The 18,553-nt window shown below is 38.6% G+C and overlaps 1 protein-coding gene across 2 annotated transcripts in view; it reads left to right on the top strand.

Moving 5' to 3' along the window:
* Nucleotides 1-18,553, top strand: part of ATP8A (ATPase phospholipid transporting 8A1) — a 1,160,338-nt gene that overhangs the window by 254,188 nt on the left and 887,597 nt on the right. Inside the window, exon 6 of one of the 2 annotated variants that reach the window (XM_090368461.1) lies at nt 7,539-7,653. The exons of the other annotated variant lie outside the window; for it this stretch is intronic. Coding sequence (XP_090224587.1) covers nt 7,539-7,653 — 115 coding nt within the window. The remainder of the gene's footprint in view (nt 1-7,538; nt 7,654-18,553) is intronic. 2 annotated transcript variants of the gene reach the window in all.

Below are 18,553 nucleotides of genomic sequence, written 5' to 3'. Positions count from 1 at the left end.
CATAAGATCGTTTCACCTTGTCCCGAACATAGGCAGCATGCGCTACCATAGAAAGTCGCTCTCCCAGGACAACACCCAGGTACCTAGTCTTCTTAACCACTCTAAGCGAAAGATCACCAGAACGACACAAAGGAGGGCGAGTCCCGCTGAGTCGTCCCCCTCAGAAGAACTGCAACGGATTTCTCTGCGGAGACCTCCAGCTTATGCTGAATTGCCCAGCTCATCAATTGGTTTAGAGAAGCAGCTGTTTGCTCCTCCAACATCCGGCGGGATTCCCCACACACCAAGATAACCAAATCATCAGCATAAGCTATGCTGGTCATGCCTTCCACACCTTGCATTTGAAGGAACTCATCAAGAACCCAATTCCAGGGAGTCGGCCCCAGAACCGAACCCTGTGGACATCCTCTGTAAACTCTTCTCTCACACTTCATGAAAGGAGTACAGATGAGCACAGATCTCTCTCGGAGATAGTCCTCAAGAAGACGGTATAAATTTCCTGGACAGAGGGACGCCCTAGCACTGTGCAGGACACTGCCCCACCACAAAGCATCGAACGCCCCCCCTAAAGCCCATAAACAAGCCCAGGACATATCGACCAGACTGTTCATTAACATGATTGATCAAGTTATAAATGGCATCCTCTGCAGAGGAGCCTGCCTTAAAACCATACTGATTGTTGGCCACCAGCCCCTGAGCAGCATAATGAACCATCAGCCGCCCAAGGACCAGCCGCTCCAACAACTTTCCGATAACCGACAATAGAGCTATTGGGCGATATGAACGAGGCTCATCTATGGGCTTCTCAGGACTCTTGAGAATAACCCTCAAGTTAGCCGTCTTCCATATTGCCGGAAATACTCCCTCACGAAGACGTGTTGAAAAGGTCCAGGTACACATCAGGACTCGCCTGACATGATTTCCTCACCACAGTAGTTTCAGTATTGTCCAGTCCCGAAGCACAACCTTCTCTGGTCTGTTGTAAAGCTAACTCGAGCTCAGCGGGAACAAAGGGAGGCGCGCTCCCATTAGTTACATAATCAGAGTTCTCCTGAACAATCTGACTCTGCAGAAAAGTATCAGGAGAATCTTCAACTAAAATTGAATTGATCAAACAGGAGACAGAATCAGCCCATCCCAAGGTCACTCTGTCAGTAGCCACAAACGTGGACATAATTTCACCACCATAGATTTTATCGGTGACCAACTTATATACAGAAGACCAGGGATCAGCAGAGCCCCTCTCCTGCACAAAGTTTCTCCAAGAAGCACTTTTTAATAAAACAATTTTATTCTTATATTCATTTCTTTTAATCTGATACTGCAACCGCAGCTCAAACGATTCATGAGAGTAACACCTCCTCCCACGTTGATACCTCTTATGCGCATGTTGTAGATCTTTTCGCATACGCGTAAGCTCAGGTATCCACCAAGGTACCGATCTTTGCGGTCTTCTCTTCTTCTGCAAACACTGTTTACTTAAGTCCTGCAATATATAAGTCAAATTCCTAGCCTTCTCTGACGCAGTCAGAGCATGCCACATCAAATGATCAATCTTAGAATGCCATAGAGCGAGAAATCTGATCCAGTTTACACCACGCATTGAATATCTACCTATATCACTCCAGTGCCTCATAGGCTCCCCAGTAGTAATATTAAATGTGATCACTGGTCGTCAAATGTTCTTGCACTCTCCAATTTTTAACCATCTGCAAAATGGACCTAGAACAAGCAGTAACATCTATAAAGGACTCACCAATTACAGAGGAGAATGTTGGCAGTTGTTCTGAATCATTAATCACTTCCATGTCTACAGCAACCAGAAACTCTTCCAGCTCTATACCTCTATCATCAGAGCTTTGGCCACCCCACAGAGTAGATCCAGCATTTGAATCCATACCAACAATTAAATGAACTGATCCTAGTGTACTTACAACCTGCTCAAGATATCTTATGAACACAGCCATAAGTTCTGATGGCCTACAATATAAGGACACAAAATATACTCTACCAAATCCCCCTATAACCTCAACACATACACCATACGGTGTAGTCAAGGTAGACACAACAGTTACTGTCAACTGTGGGTCAGCTATTATTATTGCAGCACAGGGAGATCTGGGAGCAGCTATAATTCTGTATCGAATGAATAACAGACTACCTTATCTCTGAGCACATACGGTTCTTGAAGTAACACCAAATCAGCTCGTTCCTCCTCTATAACTCGTGTCAACTGCGAGGCCACACTAATCGCTCTCTGACCATTTATCTGAATTATGGAGTTCTTACTCTCCATAATCTATCCTGTGTTTCAAAATATCTATTGCCCTAGCATATTCCGGACATATTTTGTCAACAGCAGAATGGTCAGAGGGTAGTTTTCTCCTCCAGCAGTTAACACATTTCGGAGAGTCCCTCCGCTTGTCACAATCCCTAAAAGAGTGTCCCTTCTCAGAACAGTGACCACAGAATGACTCACCCTTACAATGTTTGGCAACATGGCCAAAAGCCATGCACCTATAACACTGCGTGGGAACTATAAGATCCCTCACCCTATGCGCACTCCAATCAACATAAACCCTTTCACGGGCGATCAGAACTCGCCTGATCAAGCCCGACGTCTCAATAATAAAATTATAGCCAATTCTGCCTCTAGCTTTATTTTTAGTCATCACAGCTATCTCACTTTGAAACTGCTCCTCCGAAAAAACCTCGGACCCACAAAGGTTTTGGATCCAAAGCTCCTGCAGGAGATGATCTTGATTGACTTCCTGATCTAAGTCAAAAATAACAAGTTTTGGTCTGATCTTTAGAGACTTTTCGACCACTAGGCCTAGCTCACCAAGTCGGGAGCACTCTTTGATCTTACGAATGTCTTGTTCTGTGGCTGCCTCCAAGGCAACCCGACGATCCCGAATAGGCTTCACACCTATTACTTTTGTATCACTCAAGGCCGGACGGATAGTCTTCAGGAGCTCCAACTTCACGTCTTCACTGGTCCTGAATTTCTCCGTCGTAGCCTTAATGATCACACTTAGTCGCAACTCTTGGTTCAATAGAAGCCTTCACTGCTTCAAAATATGTTCGTTCTGCTGGTAGTCCACCAGCAGTCCTCTCTTTCAATAAAGCTTTCAACACAGCATTATCTATTAGAGTTTTTTGCACAACCTCCTCGAGGTGATCCCAAAGCATTAGCATTTCATCTAATGCTGTTATTGGCACTTTATAGTTCAAAATTAAAGTTCTTAAGCGTTGTCTCACTTGCTTGAGGTCCTCAAACCCATCACGGGGAGCACACCCATCCTTATATATTTCTTGGCTATTATCCTGAGGTCCCACTTCCTCAACTATTCCTTTTCTTTAGCCCGAGAGCACAAGGATCTCTTAACACAAGATTCGCTCGTGTCCTCTTCATCCTGCACCTTTTTCTTAATCTTATGTTTCCACTTTTTCTTAGAGAGAACTCCCTCACTAGGCCCAGCAGCTTCTGTCCGTTCTTCCTGAAGCTGAGATTTCACCATAAGTTCTTTCCCCTGTATAAAATCACTTAATTGTTCATCACTATCACTATCAGAATCCCCACTCCGGGGATCTGAAATTATTTTCTTTGAAGCCATAAGAAACAATACAAAACAATTCAACTACAAATATAACTATATTAAACCTAATTAATACTAAGATTAATCACTAAATGATATGAAAGCTCAAACAAAATTTAAACCAAAACAAAAAAAACCCAAAAAACACGAAATTTTGAAATATTCCTAAAAAAAGCTCACTGCCAGCTGGGGAACCCCCCAGCTGCCCGGCCCAGACCACTTGGAGGTGGAGCTTCTTCAGAACAATTGAACAGCAGGGAAAAAGCAAGAAATAGTCGAATAATACAACCAAAAAACACTCTAATCACCTTGCAAAAAACCAACTGCTATCAATAAATGCTCTAGCACCTGGGCCAAACGTGTCCCCCTGTCCCTGTTAATAGTATTACGACTGGATGAACTGATTCGCAAGTTCTCGAGCCACTTGCATTCCCAAAATCCATGGGCACGGTCCGTAATAACCGCGTCTTCAGGGGAGATCTGATGCTGCTTCTCCCAGAAATGCTCTGCCACAGCAGACTGCATAATTAGCAGTCTTAATAGCGGTCATGTGCCTCCCCCAGACGGTCTTTTAAACGTCACCCCGTCTCCCCCACATAACACTCCTCACAATCCGGGCACTTAATCTCATAAACCACACTACTAGTATAGTCCTGGGCTTTAGTTTCAGCTATGCTAATTTTCTGGTACTCACGGATGTGTCGAAGCATCAAATGGCCATAATTATTCACTATATCTTCAAACAGGCCTATGGGGCTGGGAAATTCCATACTGCAATAATTAAAGACAAACACCAGCCAAGGAATTAAAAATTTACTATAAAATAAAATATACAGAAATAAAATATAATGAAAACACTATCGGAAGACTAAAATATTACAATAAATTACGATAAAATAAACTACGATAAAAACGGTTCATTGTGCGTTGATCTTGAGAGTAGTGGCAGATAAAGCAACCAGGGTTGCAGACATTTACAAACGTAGGCAAACCAACAAATTCAATAGGTTGCTAGAGGAATCCGTGGTGGTACGTAATAGGGATATTGGTAACTTTATTCATAACCTTAGCGGCAAACAGTTTACTAAAGAACGGGAGGAAGTATTTAACCTGGGTCCAAAGTTTGCTTTAGTACCTGCTAGGCCTCCCATTGTAGAGATGGTTATGGGAGTGGAAAAAGCCATCAACAAACTACCCGTGACACAAGCTGATGAGATATGGGTTAGGATTGCGGCTATTTTAAGTCAGGCCAGGATGGCACATTCTAATCTTAGCCATAGACATGAAAGAGCATTAAGACAACTTAGAAAGGATGAGGATATTATAATGTTACCTGCCGATAAAGGCAGATCCACAGTTATACTGCACAAAGGAGATTATTGTGCAAAAGCTCTGGATCTTTTACAGGATACCAACATATATAAAGTTACCCATTGAAATCCGTTAGCTGGTTTGGAGAGACAAGTTAACAACATCATATGGCGCCTCCGTAGCCAGGTGGGAAGGAGCAGCAGTGCGTAGCACACGCTTCTTGATTAGACCGTGGTTCGAGCCCGTCACCACCAAATACGGAGGATGCGGAAAGGTCAGGGAATGACCACCGCATATCCCGGAGCAATATGGCCTTAGTTGCTAATGCTCCTAAAAAAAAAAAAAAAAACCAAAACCAAAAAACAACATCATACAGGGCTGGCAAAATAACTAAAGAAGTTTATTGGACTCTTCATGCCTCAGGATGTTGATTACCCCAGTTCTATGGCCTCCCAAAGATGCACAAGGTGGGCATTCCATTGTGACCAATAGTATCGTTTGTGGGTAGTCCCACCTATGCCTTATCTCGATTTTTAGCTAGAGTTATTGCTCCTATAGTGGGACACTCCAGTTTAGTAGTTAAGGATAGCAAGGAATTTGTGAACTTTATAAGAAGCCAGTCTATAGGTGAAGATGAACTTATGATCTCGTTTGGCATATCTTTGTTCACATGTATCCCCATTGGACATGGGGTGCATTGTATAAGGTTGGCCTTGGAACAGGATGATAACTTAAGTGCTAGATGTTTACTAAGTATTGTTGATATTTGTAAAGGCGTTGAGTTTTGCCTCGCTAGCACTACCATGATCTTTCAAAAAGTTATGTAGAAGCAGGTCCATGGCACGGCCATGGGTTCCCCCATTAGTGCCATTGTGGCCAATTTGGCAATGGAGGATCTGTAAACCAGGGTGTTTCATCAGTTGGATTTCCCCATGCGCGAGTGGAGGAGATATGTGGAAGATACGTTCACCATTTTAAAAAAGGGGAAGAAAGATGAGGTGCTCAATTTACTTAACAGCTTCTCCCCATTTATACACTTCACCTCGGAGGTGGAAAAAGCTGGGTCCCTCCCATTTCTGGATGTCCTGGTTAGCAGAGATGGGTCTAGAATAAAGACAACGATTTATAGAAAGCCTATGTGCCGTGGCCAGTATGTTCATTACAGCTCGGCATAAGAATATGCCATTATCATCATAAGAATAGTGTAGCCAGGGCATTGTTGAATAGGGTGGGGACCCACTGTAGTACCCCCGAGGATAAGGAAATGGAAATTTGCAGAGTCATGGCAGACCTCAGGAAGTGTGGGTACCCCCAGAGGGTCTTGGACAAATATATTTATAGGGTAGAGTCCAGTCATAGGGAGTCGCCTGCCCCTGTGGCTACCACATACATTCCTTACTATCCGGGCCTTTCAGAACGCATTGTACGGGCACTGTGGGAGTGTCAGACCCGTCGTGTGCAACTTCCGGGACAGAGATTGCACACAGTGGTGTCTCAAGTTAAAGATCCCGTAGCCCAGGACTATAATAGTAGTGTGGTCTATGAGATTAAGTGCCTGGATTGTGAGGAGTGTTATGTGGGGGAGACGGGGTGACGTTTAAAAGATCGTCTGGGGGAGCACATGACCGCTATTAAGACTGCTAATTATGCGAGGTCTGCTGTGGCAGAGCATTTCTGGGAGAAGCAGCATCGGATCTCCCCTGAAGACCCATGGGCGTGGTCATTACGGACCGCGCCCATGGATTTTTGGGAACGCAAGTGGCTCGAGAGCTTGCGAATCGGTTCATCCAGTTGTAATACTGTTAACAGGGAAAGGGGGACACGTTTACACCCCCTGTTTGAGGCGGTTGTCCTCAGACAGGGATGACCGGTTCTGTTTGATACGCTCCCGAGTGCGCGCCTCCGTAGCCAGGTGGGAAGGAGCAGCAGTACGTAGCACATGCTTCTTGATTAGACCGGGGTTCGAGCCTGTCACCACCAAATATGGAGGATGCGGAAAGGTCAGGGAATGACCACCGCATATCCCGGAGCAATATGGCCTTAGTTGCTAATGCTCCTAAAATCCAAATAACAAACAAACAAAAGATCCTGAGCCACTTCCGTTTCCGATACACGCATGGGGAATGCCGACCATGTGTCTGATGGACCACGTGCATGAGTGCCATGGGCCTGCTTCTTAAGGATGTGTCATTGCAGTAATAGTATACTGTTGAAGAAGAAGACAGCAGTCTCCGAAAGCTTCAGGTTTTATCGCTTTTAATCCAGTTTATTTTAGATAATTTTATTGCTTTGGTATTTTAACTATATTTTTAACGTTTTTATCGTAGTTTATTTTATCGTAATTTATTGGAATATTTTAGTCTTCCGATAGTGTTTTCATTATATTTTATTTCTGTATATTTTATTTTATAGTAAATTTTTAATTTCTTGGTTGGTGTTTGTCTTTAATTATTGCAGTATTATTGCAAATTACTAGTAGTTAGCACCTGAACATTGTACAATGTTCAGGTGCTAACTTGAACATTGTACAATGTTCAAGTTAGCACCTGAATTTGCATTAAAGCACACATTTTTAAAAAATATATTTCTGGTGTAATGAATTTTGAATTTCATTTTCTGTTTTAAAAGTTTTGAAAAATGGCCAGTGGAAGTCAACAAAATGGGCAGATGTTAGTATTGGAGATATAATGAAAGTGATGAATACCCAGTTCTTTCCTGCTGACTTGGTGCTTTTATCTTCGAGGTAATCATGTTTAGTTTTCCCATTTTTAGATATACGAATTTTCATGATCTCATGATAAGATTAAAGGAATACAGTAAACTCTATAAAATTTAGCATTTTACAAGCAAGAATTCTTTAAAATCTAGCACAAGTTTAAAAAAAAAAAATCAATATTTTACATTCAGCATCTGTTAATCAGCATTTTACAATCAACAGTTAATCAACTTGTATGAACAATACCATTTGTCTTTAAGAATTCATGCACAAATAGGGTGACATTTCTGTTTTTATAAATGTGTTTGCAGAACTCTTGTTCTTCATTCTAGTTGTGTAGCCAGCAAGATTTAAACTGCATACATAAAATAGTCCTGCAAGCATCGTAAGAAGTGCAATAATAGGGCAACTCTTTTCAGTGGCAAGTTTGTTCTATTGTCTGTTGCCCTGATATTTCAGTACTGTCAAACAGATGGTCTTGCCAAAAGGTAAAGTGGCTATTTTTTAAAAATATGCGACTTCTATGACAGCCTCTTTCAAAACTATTCATTGCAAGACCTAGAGACTACCTTCCATTCAATTGTGGGCCAGTTCATCTTGAACCAGGCTGTCATAATAGTCTCATCTTTAGAAAGTTGATCACATAAACTTTTGTAGAACCATCAGTTTGAAAGTAGTTAATACTACTGCAACTCGTTACAAAGGCAAATTCGTTCTATTTTGAGAATTAAAACCATTGCATGATATAATTTAAACTATAATTCTGTTTAAATCCTGTTGGCGTGGGAGGACGGGGTAGTCCCACAAACATCTGTGAGGTAAGCTTTGGTAAATTTTGGAACTTAGTGTGAACTGTTTTTGCATATTACAGCTACATAACTAGTCACGCAGTGCTTATACAAGCTGGTGACCAGTTTGATGTCACTTTAGAACAGGTCAGAGTAAAGTGAGATTGAAAATGCCCAGTGTAGGTTCAGCTGGAAAAATATATTTTATTAAATCTCTCGTTAATCTTTCCATAAACTGACTAACTGATATGCACAAACAAAAGATTTAATTCCACAAAAACAAGTTTTTTTTCTGCCATTATATCTAGCCATACATTTTATCAAGTGCATGACTGAAGCAAGAAAAAACAACAGGCAACTCAAGGTCATTCAGTACTAACATTATGGAGGAGAAGGCCTGGTGAATGATCTTGACCACCTGTTGTTTTTCTCTCTGCTGTAATTATAATGGTGGCAAAACAAAACTCAGCAATCAGTGTTGTTTTGGAAAAGAAAATGATTGAATTTCCCCACAGTACATTATTGAAAGCAAAATATCAGGTAAATTGATAAAAATAGCCTCATTATAATTGTTCCTTAAGAAGAATAGTTAATTCTTTTTTTTATCCTCCAATGTAGAAGAATTTGTTTTTGGTCTGTAGTGCATTCATCGATATCGTGTGTGTGTGTATGTTAGGCAAGCATTTAAAATTGACATTACTATATATGACAACATTTGCTGTAATTATTGTTATTTGTTTACATTTAATAAACTGAACTGTTATTTACATTTTAATCATTAACATTATCTTTCCCTCATTATAAATGTTTACATATCTAAATAATTTCAGTTGTTTTTGCTTATTTGTTGAAATGTGCTTCTCAAAAAAACCTAATAACTAGGTATAGCTCTCTAAAGTCTGTAAAATTTTAAAATTGTATGCACTTAATCCCTGAGGGTGCCAGGTTTTAAAGGGTTTGCTGTATGTAAGCTGTTGATAATATAGTAAAGCTTCGCTAATCCAGATTAATTGGGGGAAGAGTCATCCGAATTAAACGATAATCCAGATTAGTGAAGCAAAAGATAGCCCTAAAAGACTGAAAAACTTAGAGCACATCTGAATGGAAAATTTAATGATATGGGTAATGCTGATGAAAATAAATTTAAAAATATCACTGTAGGGCCTTTATTTAAAAACTATAAAAATACAATACATTTATCAATCGATAGAAGGCTCAGAAGTTGTACTTGTTTTTGAACATAATAATGCAGGTTTGAAGAAACTGTCAAGTTTTGTCTTGATTATATTACTATTTCATTTAATTTTTTTCTAAATTTATTCTTGGCGGTTACATTAGTCTTCTCCACTGGGAAAGTGTTGCTTATTTGAAGTAGTGCAATATCAGGGCAACTCGTTCAAGGCATTCACAATATGAGATATAACAAAAACGATGCCATTTCACCTGCTTCGGTGATTTACTACGAACTAACATGATGGTATGCACTAACTTGTGAAGCTTCTTCCAGCAACACTTCCTTTTTTAATGTCTGTCTATTTGATACACTGCTTTTATCACTCTTTACATAAAATTTTAAAGCAAATGTCTTTATAGATTCTTTTTGTTTTTTAATATTTGACACAGTTTGTTGGCCTTGTTCCAAATTCTTAAGCATATTTTTTTTTTAAAACACTATTTTCAAGTTGTACTATCACTTTAAGCTTGTTAATGATAGTTAAAGTAACGTGTTTCCTTTTTATTCCACTTTTCAATTCTTTAGAACCCATAATTATATAAAATATGTTTACTTATGTACATATATACTTATAACGAAGTACGCAAATGAAGCAATATAAGCAATAACATCCATCCAACTCAACAGTGATACCGAACAATGCACAATACAATATAATCTATGCTCCATCTCTCTCGGCACATTCAATCAGCATGCAGTCAGAGTGACTCACTGCCTTCCTAAATCTGCGCATCATAGCCTTAGTTGCTAATGCACCAATAAAACCCGACAACCAACCAGCCTTTCTAAATCCCTTGTCTCTTTCAAAAGTACTACAAAAACCTTGGGAGGTGCATTATGGCCACAGAAGCCTATGCGCCAACAACTACAAAAAAAAAAAAAAAATCATGGCTGTGTACAGAAAGAGGCTATGCCTGATATGTGGGATAATGCACAATGTAATTTGCAGCCACAGAAGTTACACAGTTCTTCTGACCTTGTTATCACAAGAATAAACAGAAAATTTATTTACTACTCACCTGTTTATCCTAATGGGGGATTTCAGTAGATGTAGCTTTTATGTTGATTCCTTCAAATAGATAAATGAGTACAATTACTAGAATCATTACTAGATTTTACAATCCTGTGCTATTAAATACTGATATCCTTATTTAGATGCATTTTGATAGAGGATCAACATTTAGCTATCTTTCTTTCTTTTTGTCTGTTTTGCTAATTTCCAAAATAACTATATTAAATGGACAATTTCAAATAATCTACTAAAAAGTGAACATTATCTGATGATCTAAAAGCTACAAAGAACAAGTTCTCAATAAATCACATGAAATAGAAAATATTTTTCAAGGTACATTACACCAAATAGAAATTGGACATTTCTTTTGATGACCAAACCATTCAAGTTCATCCTATTGACCTGTTGCTGAACATATCGTATCAGATACGGGTAGCAGCTAATACAAAATGTCTCAAAAAGACGAGCACACATTTTAGGAAATGAATGAAATTAATTTCAAACCTCAAACTCTTATTATTGATTGTATAGTTTTTGACACATGACAAACTAAGGGGTGATCTTGTCTGACCAATCTGATTGATACTATGATAAAGGAACTGGATACAGAAAAAATTGCCTTCAGCCAGTTGGTAGTTAATTGTTGGAACAAACTTCCATCTGGTTTTATGAGAAAAGTAACCAGATTAATCAAGAACATGGAGGGGGTTCTCTTACTACAAAAGACTTCATTTCTGCAAATTGCAGCATTTGGAAGCTAGGCACTTATAAGGAGAATTTGCAATAGAGTAATTTGCACTCTATTGCAAATTCTGTTGCCTCTGTTGACATTTGAAAGATTGACCACTAATGAAATTTTCATATGCAGCAGAAGAAACTTCTCTATCAGAAAATTGCAAAATACATCACGTTTTTATTTCTTTTTTAAATTTATGCACAAAAATGAGTAAATTTCATTCACCCAACATATTTTGTAGTTTATTTAAAACTCTAATGCATTAAGGCTTAAAGCCTCAAGCTGCGAAAGAGATAAGACTGTGTATTTTAGTGCAGTTGCATCATTTATACACAGCTAAATATATTAGCAAATTTGCAATAGCGGCATCGTTTAAGTTACATCTCATATTGTGAATACCTTCATGACGAGTTGCCATGACATTGCACTACTTTGAATAAGTAATGCTTCACCTGAAGGAGAAGACTGTTCTTACTTATTCTCAGTGCTTACCATCACCCAGACAGCGCCGTTTCAGGGCTATTTGGCCCTTCTTCGGTGGGTGGGTAGGTACCCAAGTGATGTAATGATGGCAAAACAGTTGTGAAGTATATCTTCACAATATGAGTGCAATGTCATGGCAACTCGTAGTGAGGGTATTCACAATATCAGATGTAACTTATACGGTGCCGCTATTGCAAATTTACTAATATATTTAGCTGTGTATAAATGATGCAATTGCACTAAAATACACATATTTTATTTAAAATAAATTTAAAAAAAAAGTAATTAAAAAAGTAAAACATTGTAATTATTGACATTTGTTACTAATTACAACGTATGTAGTGTATAGTAGGGTTCTGTTTTGTACTGTTTCATGTGCACTGTGTGAAATGGTCAGGGACATCAAATATTTTTCTGTAATGTCAGATTGCACACTCGACTTAAGGCATACAGGACAGCTGACCAAGGCAATTCCTTTTGTTGAATTGACAATAATTTTAAAAAAATATTTACAGTTTATTAATACTTTTTAGGGATTTGTCTTATCACTGATTCTACAGGAGAAGGAGGGCTTAACTTATTTGCAGTTAAATTAAGACAGTTTAAAAGAATAAATTTGAATATTTACAATATGTATCAAAACAGTTCTCAAAATTTTCTGGGAAGACTGGCTTGAAAATAATATTTTTTAATATTAATGAATTTTTTTGTTCCAAGCTCTGCCCACAACTTAAACTTGGTGTTGAGTGATACTTCAAAAGTCACTTCTGAAATCTGAAATTTTTTTAGCACCCTATATTTAGTAATCTTTTTTCTCTTTTCACGTTATCAAAGATGAGATATTTTAAAAATATTTCCTCATTAACTTTGAAAATGGCTTGCTGTTGCAATATTTTTCAGTTTATCTGTAGCAGTCAGAATATTATAACCCTGGTAAATAAGTCATCAGGTGGATGTTAATTTAATTTGGCTTGAAATTATTAAAAATTATTTGCGATTCTCATGTCACAACAAAAATTATTTAGTTGATCAGTACTACCTAGCTGCTTTATTAGGGCATGAGCTGATAACTTTAGTTTATTATTATTTTTTTAAATGAAAATCCCTAACATGACAGGTAGTAGAAGCTATAGTATTTAGTACCATGCATGGGTTCAAGAATGAATAGGACAGAAGATACTTGTTAATGTTACACTAAAATTTTTTGTAGATTGTAATTTTTCTGAAATACATGTGAAGGAAGGCTGTTCCAAAAGACAGAAGGGATAAACAAGTGTGAAATAAATGAGGAAGGATAAATGATAAAAGGACTGAGTTTGGAGTTGGATTGCAAATAGATGTTGACTGGTTGTGGCTTATATTTGGAAAAGAGCAGAATTACAGATGTGAATTCAGTAGAACAAAAGATGAACAGATGCCTGGAAGTATCTGTAAAAATGATAATCAGCAGAAACTGAAGCCTATCAGACAATAAAGTGGAGGAACTTTGCAAGGGATGGGTTTTCAATTAATCAGATTTCCCTCTTTTGAATTGAGCCTAGAGGTTTGAGAATGAGAGGTTCACAGTCACCACCTAGATGTGGGAACAGTATTTCATAGTAGGGCAGATTTGAGATTTGTATAGAGTGAGTAGTTGTTTAGAAGAAATGTCAAGAGTGAAAAGGAAACCCATCCTTTTTGATGGGTAATCCCTAATAGAGATCTTGCGTTAGAAATCTGAGTGTCATTGAAGATGAGCAGTAGATTCTGTTTTGTGAGAAATAAAACTTGACTGAATTTTAGACAGATTGAAGTTAACCAAGTTTTCTTTGCCATATTGAATAAGACACAAGACTATTTGACCTCTATTGGGGAAGTGTTACTTGGAAAATTGGGGAATTGTCAAATTACTTGGAAAATTACATAGATAGGAGTAACTGAAACTTGGGGTTTACCAGCATTTCTGAAGAATTTAGAAGACTGAGCTATTTACCATCACCCACAGTGAGCAGTCAGATAAAAAACTCAATTCCCATTGGAAAACAGTCAGAAATCAATAAGATGGGAGCTCATTTAAAAGACCTTTATTGCAAACATCATCAAAAGCCTTAGAAATGTTAAGAGCAGTTTGAGTTTCACCCATGGACTGTTGGTCTTAATGACTATTCTAACATAATGAAGTGTAGTCAGCAGGCTGTTCAAATGTGAAATGCGGAATACTGGACCATTCAGAACTGGCCTCAATTACTGGATTGACATAGGAAGAGAACTGTGCAGCATAACATGCCTTTTCAGTCCTTCACATGCACATATGCTCAATGGGATTGAGATGTGGCAGTGTTAGGTGGGTCGGAAAACTGGTAGCTTGGGGGAATTCACAGACTAAAAGAGTAACAGTAGCTGCAGGCAGAGGTGAAAGTGATTTTTGTACTGCTTCTATTGTAATGAGTAGCAGCCTAGAGAGCAAGTTGCTGGGAGTCATGGAACAAGTAAATACACGGGCTGTGTTACGGTAACTAAGAGTAAGAATAGGTGCATGTATACTTCCATGTATACCAATGCTAGAAGTATAGTAAATAAATTTGATGAATTTGAAGTGCTGACAAGGCATCAAAGGCAGATCTTGTTGGGATATCAGAAACATGGTATCACACAGATATAAGCAGTGCAGAATTGGAATTTTGGAAGTACAATGTGTGCAGAAAGGATAGACAGGGTAGGAAGGAAGTGCATCCAGTTGACATGGGTGGACAGTGCAATGCTGAGTCTGTTTGGTGTGACATAAACACTGGGAATGTGAAAATGAGAGTAGGAGTGTGTTATAGGCATAATGAATCTGATGAGCACAATAAACATTTGTGCAGAGAAATAGAGTGGGCCAGTAAATCAGAATGTCTTGTAATGGGGATTTTAACTTTCCAGATATTGACTGGAACTTGTGGGTTGGTCACTTGCATGCTAGCAAGACTTTTGTGGATTTATTGGAGGATTTTTTCCTACAGCAACATGTTCAAGGGGCAACCTGAGGGAGTAATACTTTTGATCTGATTATCAGCAGTGATTATTCATGTATTAAGAATTTGCAGATAAAGGAACCACTAGGTGACAGTGATCACAGTCTACTGATGTGCGATTTACTTAAAGATGTAACTACCATCAAGGGTAAAGGAAGGATTTTTGCTTTTGTAAAGTGACTACGCTGGTCTCAGTCAGCTTTTAAATTCTATACAGTGCAATCAGCTGATGATGTTATCAATGATGAATTCTAAATGGGAAGCCTTCAGGGACTTAATCTTGGCGGCTACTAGGCTTTTCATACCAGCTAAGAAATACTGTTCAAGGTTCAGGCCTAACTGGATGTCAGATGAATTTATGAGACTTGTTATTGTTGTTATTTAGTTTTTTTTAGAAGCATTAGGAACTAAGGTCATGTTGTTGTTGTTGTTGTTTGGTTTTTAGGAGCATTAGCAACTAAGGCCATATTGCTCCGGAATATGCGGTGGTCATTCCTTGACCTTTCCGCATCCTCCATATTTGGTGGTGACGGGCTCGAACCCCGGTCTAATCAAGAAGCGTGTGGTACGCACTGCTGCTCCTTCCCACCTGGCTACGGAGGCGCCCCAGGTCATATTGCTCCGGGGATATGCGGTGGTCATTCCCTGACCTTTCCGCATCCTCCGTATTTGGTGGTTCATGGGCTCGAACCCCGGTCTAATCAAGAAGCGTGTACTACGCACCTGCTGCGCCTGCCCACCTGGCTACGGAGGCGCCTATGAAACTTGTGACCGAGAAGAAAAACGCATGGGATGCATATAAATTATCAGGCAACACAGCAGTCTATGGCAGATATAAGCTAGTCTGTAATCATGTCACAAAGGAGGTTAGGCAGGCAAAAGAAGATTACAAGAAATCTTTCGCAAAGGATGCAAAAAAAAAAAAAAATCAGCAAAGAGTTCTTTACTTATATAAACCTAGAAGGAAGGGGATGAATCAGATTGGTCCACTTAAGATAGATGGTTCGACTATTGATGATCCTGCTCAAGTAGCTGATAAACTGAATAAGTATTTTGCATCTACTTTAAGAGGACATATTCAAGGATGGGAATGCCAGAAGTTTATCCATCTCTGACAGGGAGCTAAATGATTTTGTAATAACTGAGAGTAAAGTGGAAGAGAAATTGTTGAAGTTAAACATAAAAAAAGTCACCTGGGGTGGATGGAATCTATCCAGTTATATTGAAGGAGGCAGTGAGGGAAGTTAGCAAACCCTTACCCATAATTATGAGAGCATCCTTTTAATATTGTTATTATTAGACTATTGTTATTAGTGGAGTCCCCCACTAATAACAATAAAATTCTATAATAGGCCCATTGTTGTTTTGTGTATTTATCAATGATATCAGTGACGGTATATCAGACTTAGTGTCCAAGTTTGCTGATGATACAAAAGTTGCCAGGTTTTTTAATGATACTAAAGACAGTTTGCTACTGCAGCAGGATCTTGAAAAGTTAGGCAGATGGGCTGAGAAGTGGCAACTGAAGTTTAACATTGACAAATGCAAAATACTGCATAGGGGTATCAGTAACCCAAGAAAAACATAGCACCTGTGTGGTACTACACTCAGAGAGGTGGAGAATGAAAAAGACCTGGGGTAATTGTGCAGTCAGATATGAAGTTCTCTGAGCAGTGCAGATGGGCTGCCAGAGCAGATCATCGAGTTTTGTCTATGATATATAAGAAATTTGCTAGCAGAGACAAGGAGATGATTATCCCTTTGTATAAAGCAATGGTCAGGCCACACCTTGAGTACTGCGTACAGGTCTGAAGGCTTAATTTTAGGAAGGATGTAGAGTTGCTAATATGAATACTGAGAAGGGCAACAAGATTGGTGAGAGGAACAAAGGGTTGTGCTTACAAAGAAAGGCTTAAGTTCTGCAAATTGCAGCATCTGGAGACTAGGCATCTGCAAGATGATCTGATTGAAGTGTATAAGGCCTTGAATGGTTTGAGCAGGCTCACTGCTGACGGGATACTTCCACTTGCTCAGACTAAGAACCTGAGGGGGCATTGATTCAAATTGAGGAAAGATAGTTTTAGAATAGATGTGCGGAAGTTTGCCTTTAGCCAGCGGGTAATTGGTTGCTGGAACAGACTTCCATCTGTTGTTGTGGAAGTTGATAGCTTAAATAAATTTAAGGCTGAACTAGAGAAACATTTGGAGTGACCATAGGGGCGAAATGGGAACGGGTTTTTTTTTTTTTTTTTGGCTGATGCTGTATAAGCTTGCTTTCTTGCATTATATGCCTCAACTAATGCTAATGTGGAGATAGCATTGGCCAGAACAGATGATTGAAGTCCTACTCTCAAAGTACTGTAGCCTTGTGGTGCTTCTGCATTAAAAGCAGAGGTTAATTTCTCCCTCATTTAGTGTTGATTTTTTATTTTCATAATAATCTGCAGTTATTGATCACTCTGCTCTTACATCTCTTTACTCATTTTTTTCCCATTCATTTAAGAATCAAATGTATCTAGTCTTCAAATACTTAATAGCCATCCCCTCTGTTGTATGACCCGATAAATGTGTGCTAATAATCATACCTCTTTGGAAGTCCCTGTGATCCTCTTCATTCCCAATTGCTGTGAACTGCATGTTAGATGAAATGGCTTTCTTTCACACATTACTAACTATATGAGCTCTTTTATTTTCATATTTTTGCCTAGATTGTGGCACAAAGGCCAAACTTTCATGGTCTTAATAAAGTGGCTAGGCAATGTTAATATCAGTAAAAAGTGAAATTGCAGAGTCAAGTCCATTAGGCATTGATTTTAATTACATCTTAAATACTTTGGAGCTTTATTGGAAACAAAATAGTTTATTTCCAAAACAATTCAAAATTTAAGTTTAAGTTTTTAAGTACAATTTAAGTTTTTTTTCATCAACATTTCTTTGTAATGAAAAATTTAGCATTTTGAATGCAGTTCATAAATGTTATCTTTTTGTTTCACTTTTGCTGTTTTCCTGTTTTTAGTGGGATCTTAATAGAGACTATCACTTTGTTAATATAAATCATCCAAAATATGAATGTACAAATTAAATTAATGTTTATGCATATAGCATACAATTAATTTAAAATAGAATATCTTTCTTGTTGACAATTTTTATATTAGTGTTAGAGCAGCTGTTTCAGGTTTGAACAGAATTCATTAATATTAGCATTAGCATTAGCATTAGTAGAGGCATATGATGCAAGAAAGCAAGCTTATTCAGCATCAGCCAAAAAAAAAAAAAAAAAACACACACACACACACTACTCCCATTTCACCCCTCCGTTTGTTCGAAATACCTGTCCAGTTGAGCTTTAAATTTGTTTAGGCTATCAACTTCAACAACAAGTGATGGAAGTCGGTTTCACCAACCAACCACCCGCTGGCCAAAGGCAAATTTCCGCACATCTATCCGACATCCGTCCTTCCTCAATTTGAATTTATGCCCTCTGAGGTGATTATTCTGAGCAAGATGAAGAATCCCATTGGCATTGAGCATGCTCAAACCATTCAAAGCCTTATACACCTCTATCAGATCACCTCGCCGGTGCCTAGTCTCCAGACTCTGTAATTTGCAAAACTTAAGCCTTTCTTCGTAAGAGCAACCCTTTGTTCCATTCACTAATCTTGTTGCCCTTCTCTGTACCCG

This window comes from Mastigoproctus giganteus, chromosome 2, assembly GCF_048544385.1.
Source record: "Mastigoproctus giganteus isolate SK-2022 chromosome 2, ASM4854438v1, whole genome shotgun sequence".
In the NCBI taxonomy this organism is placed as follows: Eukaryota; Metazoa; Arthropoda; class Arachnida; order Uropygi; family Thelyphonidae; genus Mastigoproctus; species Mastigoproctus giganteus.
This window is presented reverse-complemented; position numbering and strand designations above follow the sequence as displayed.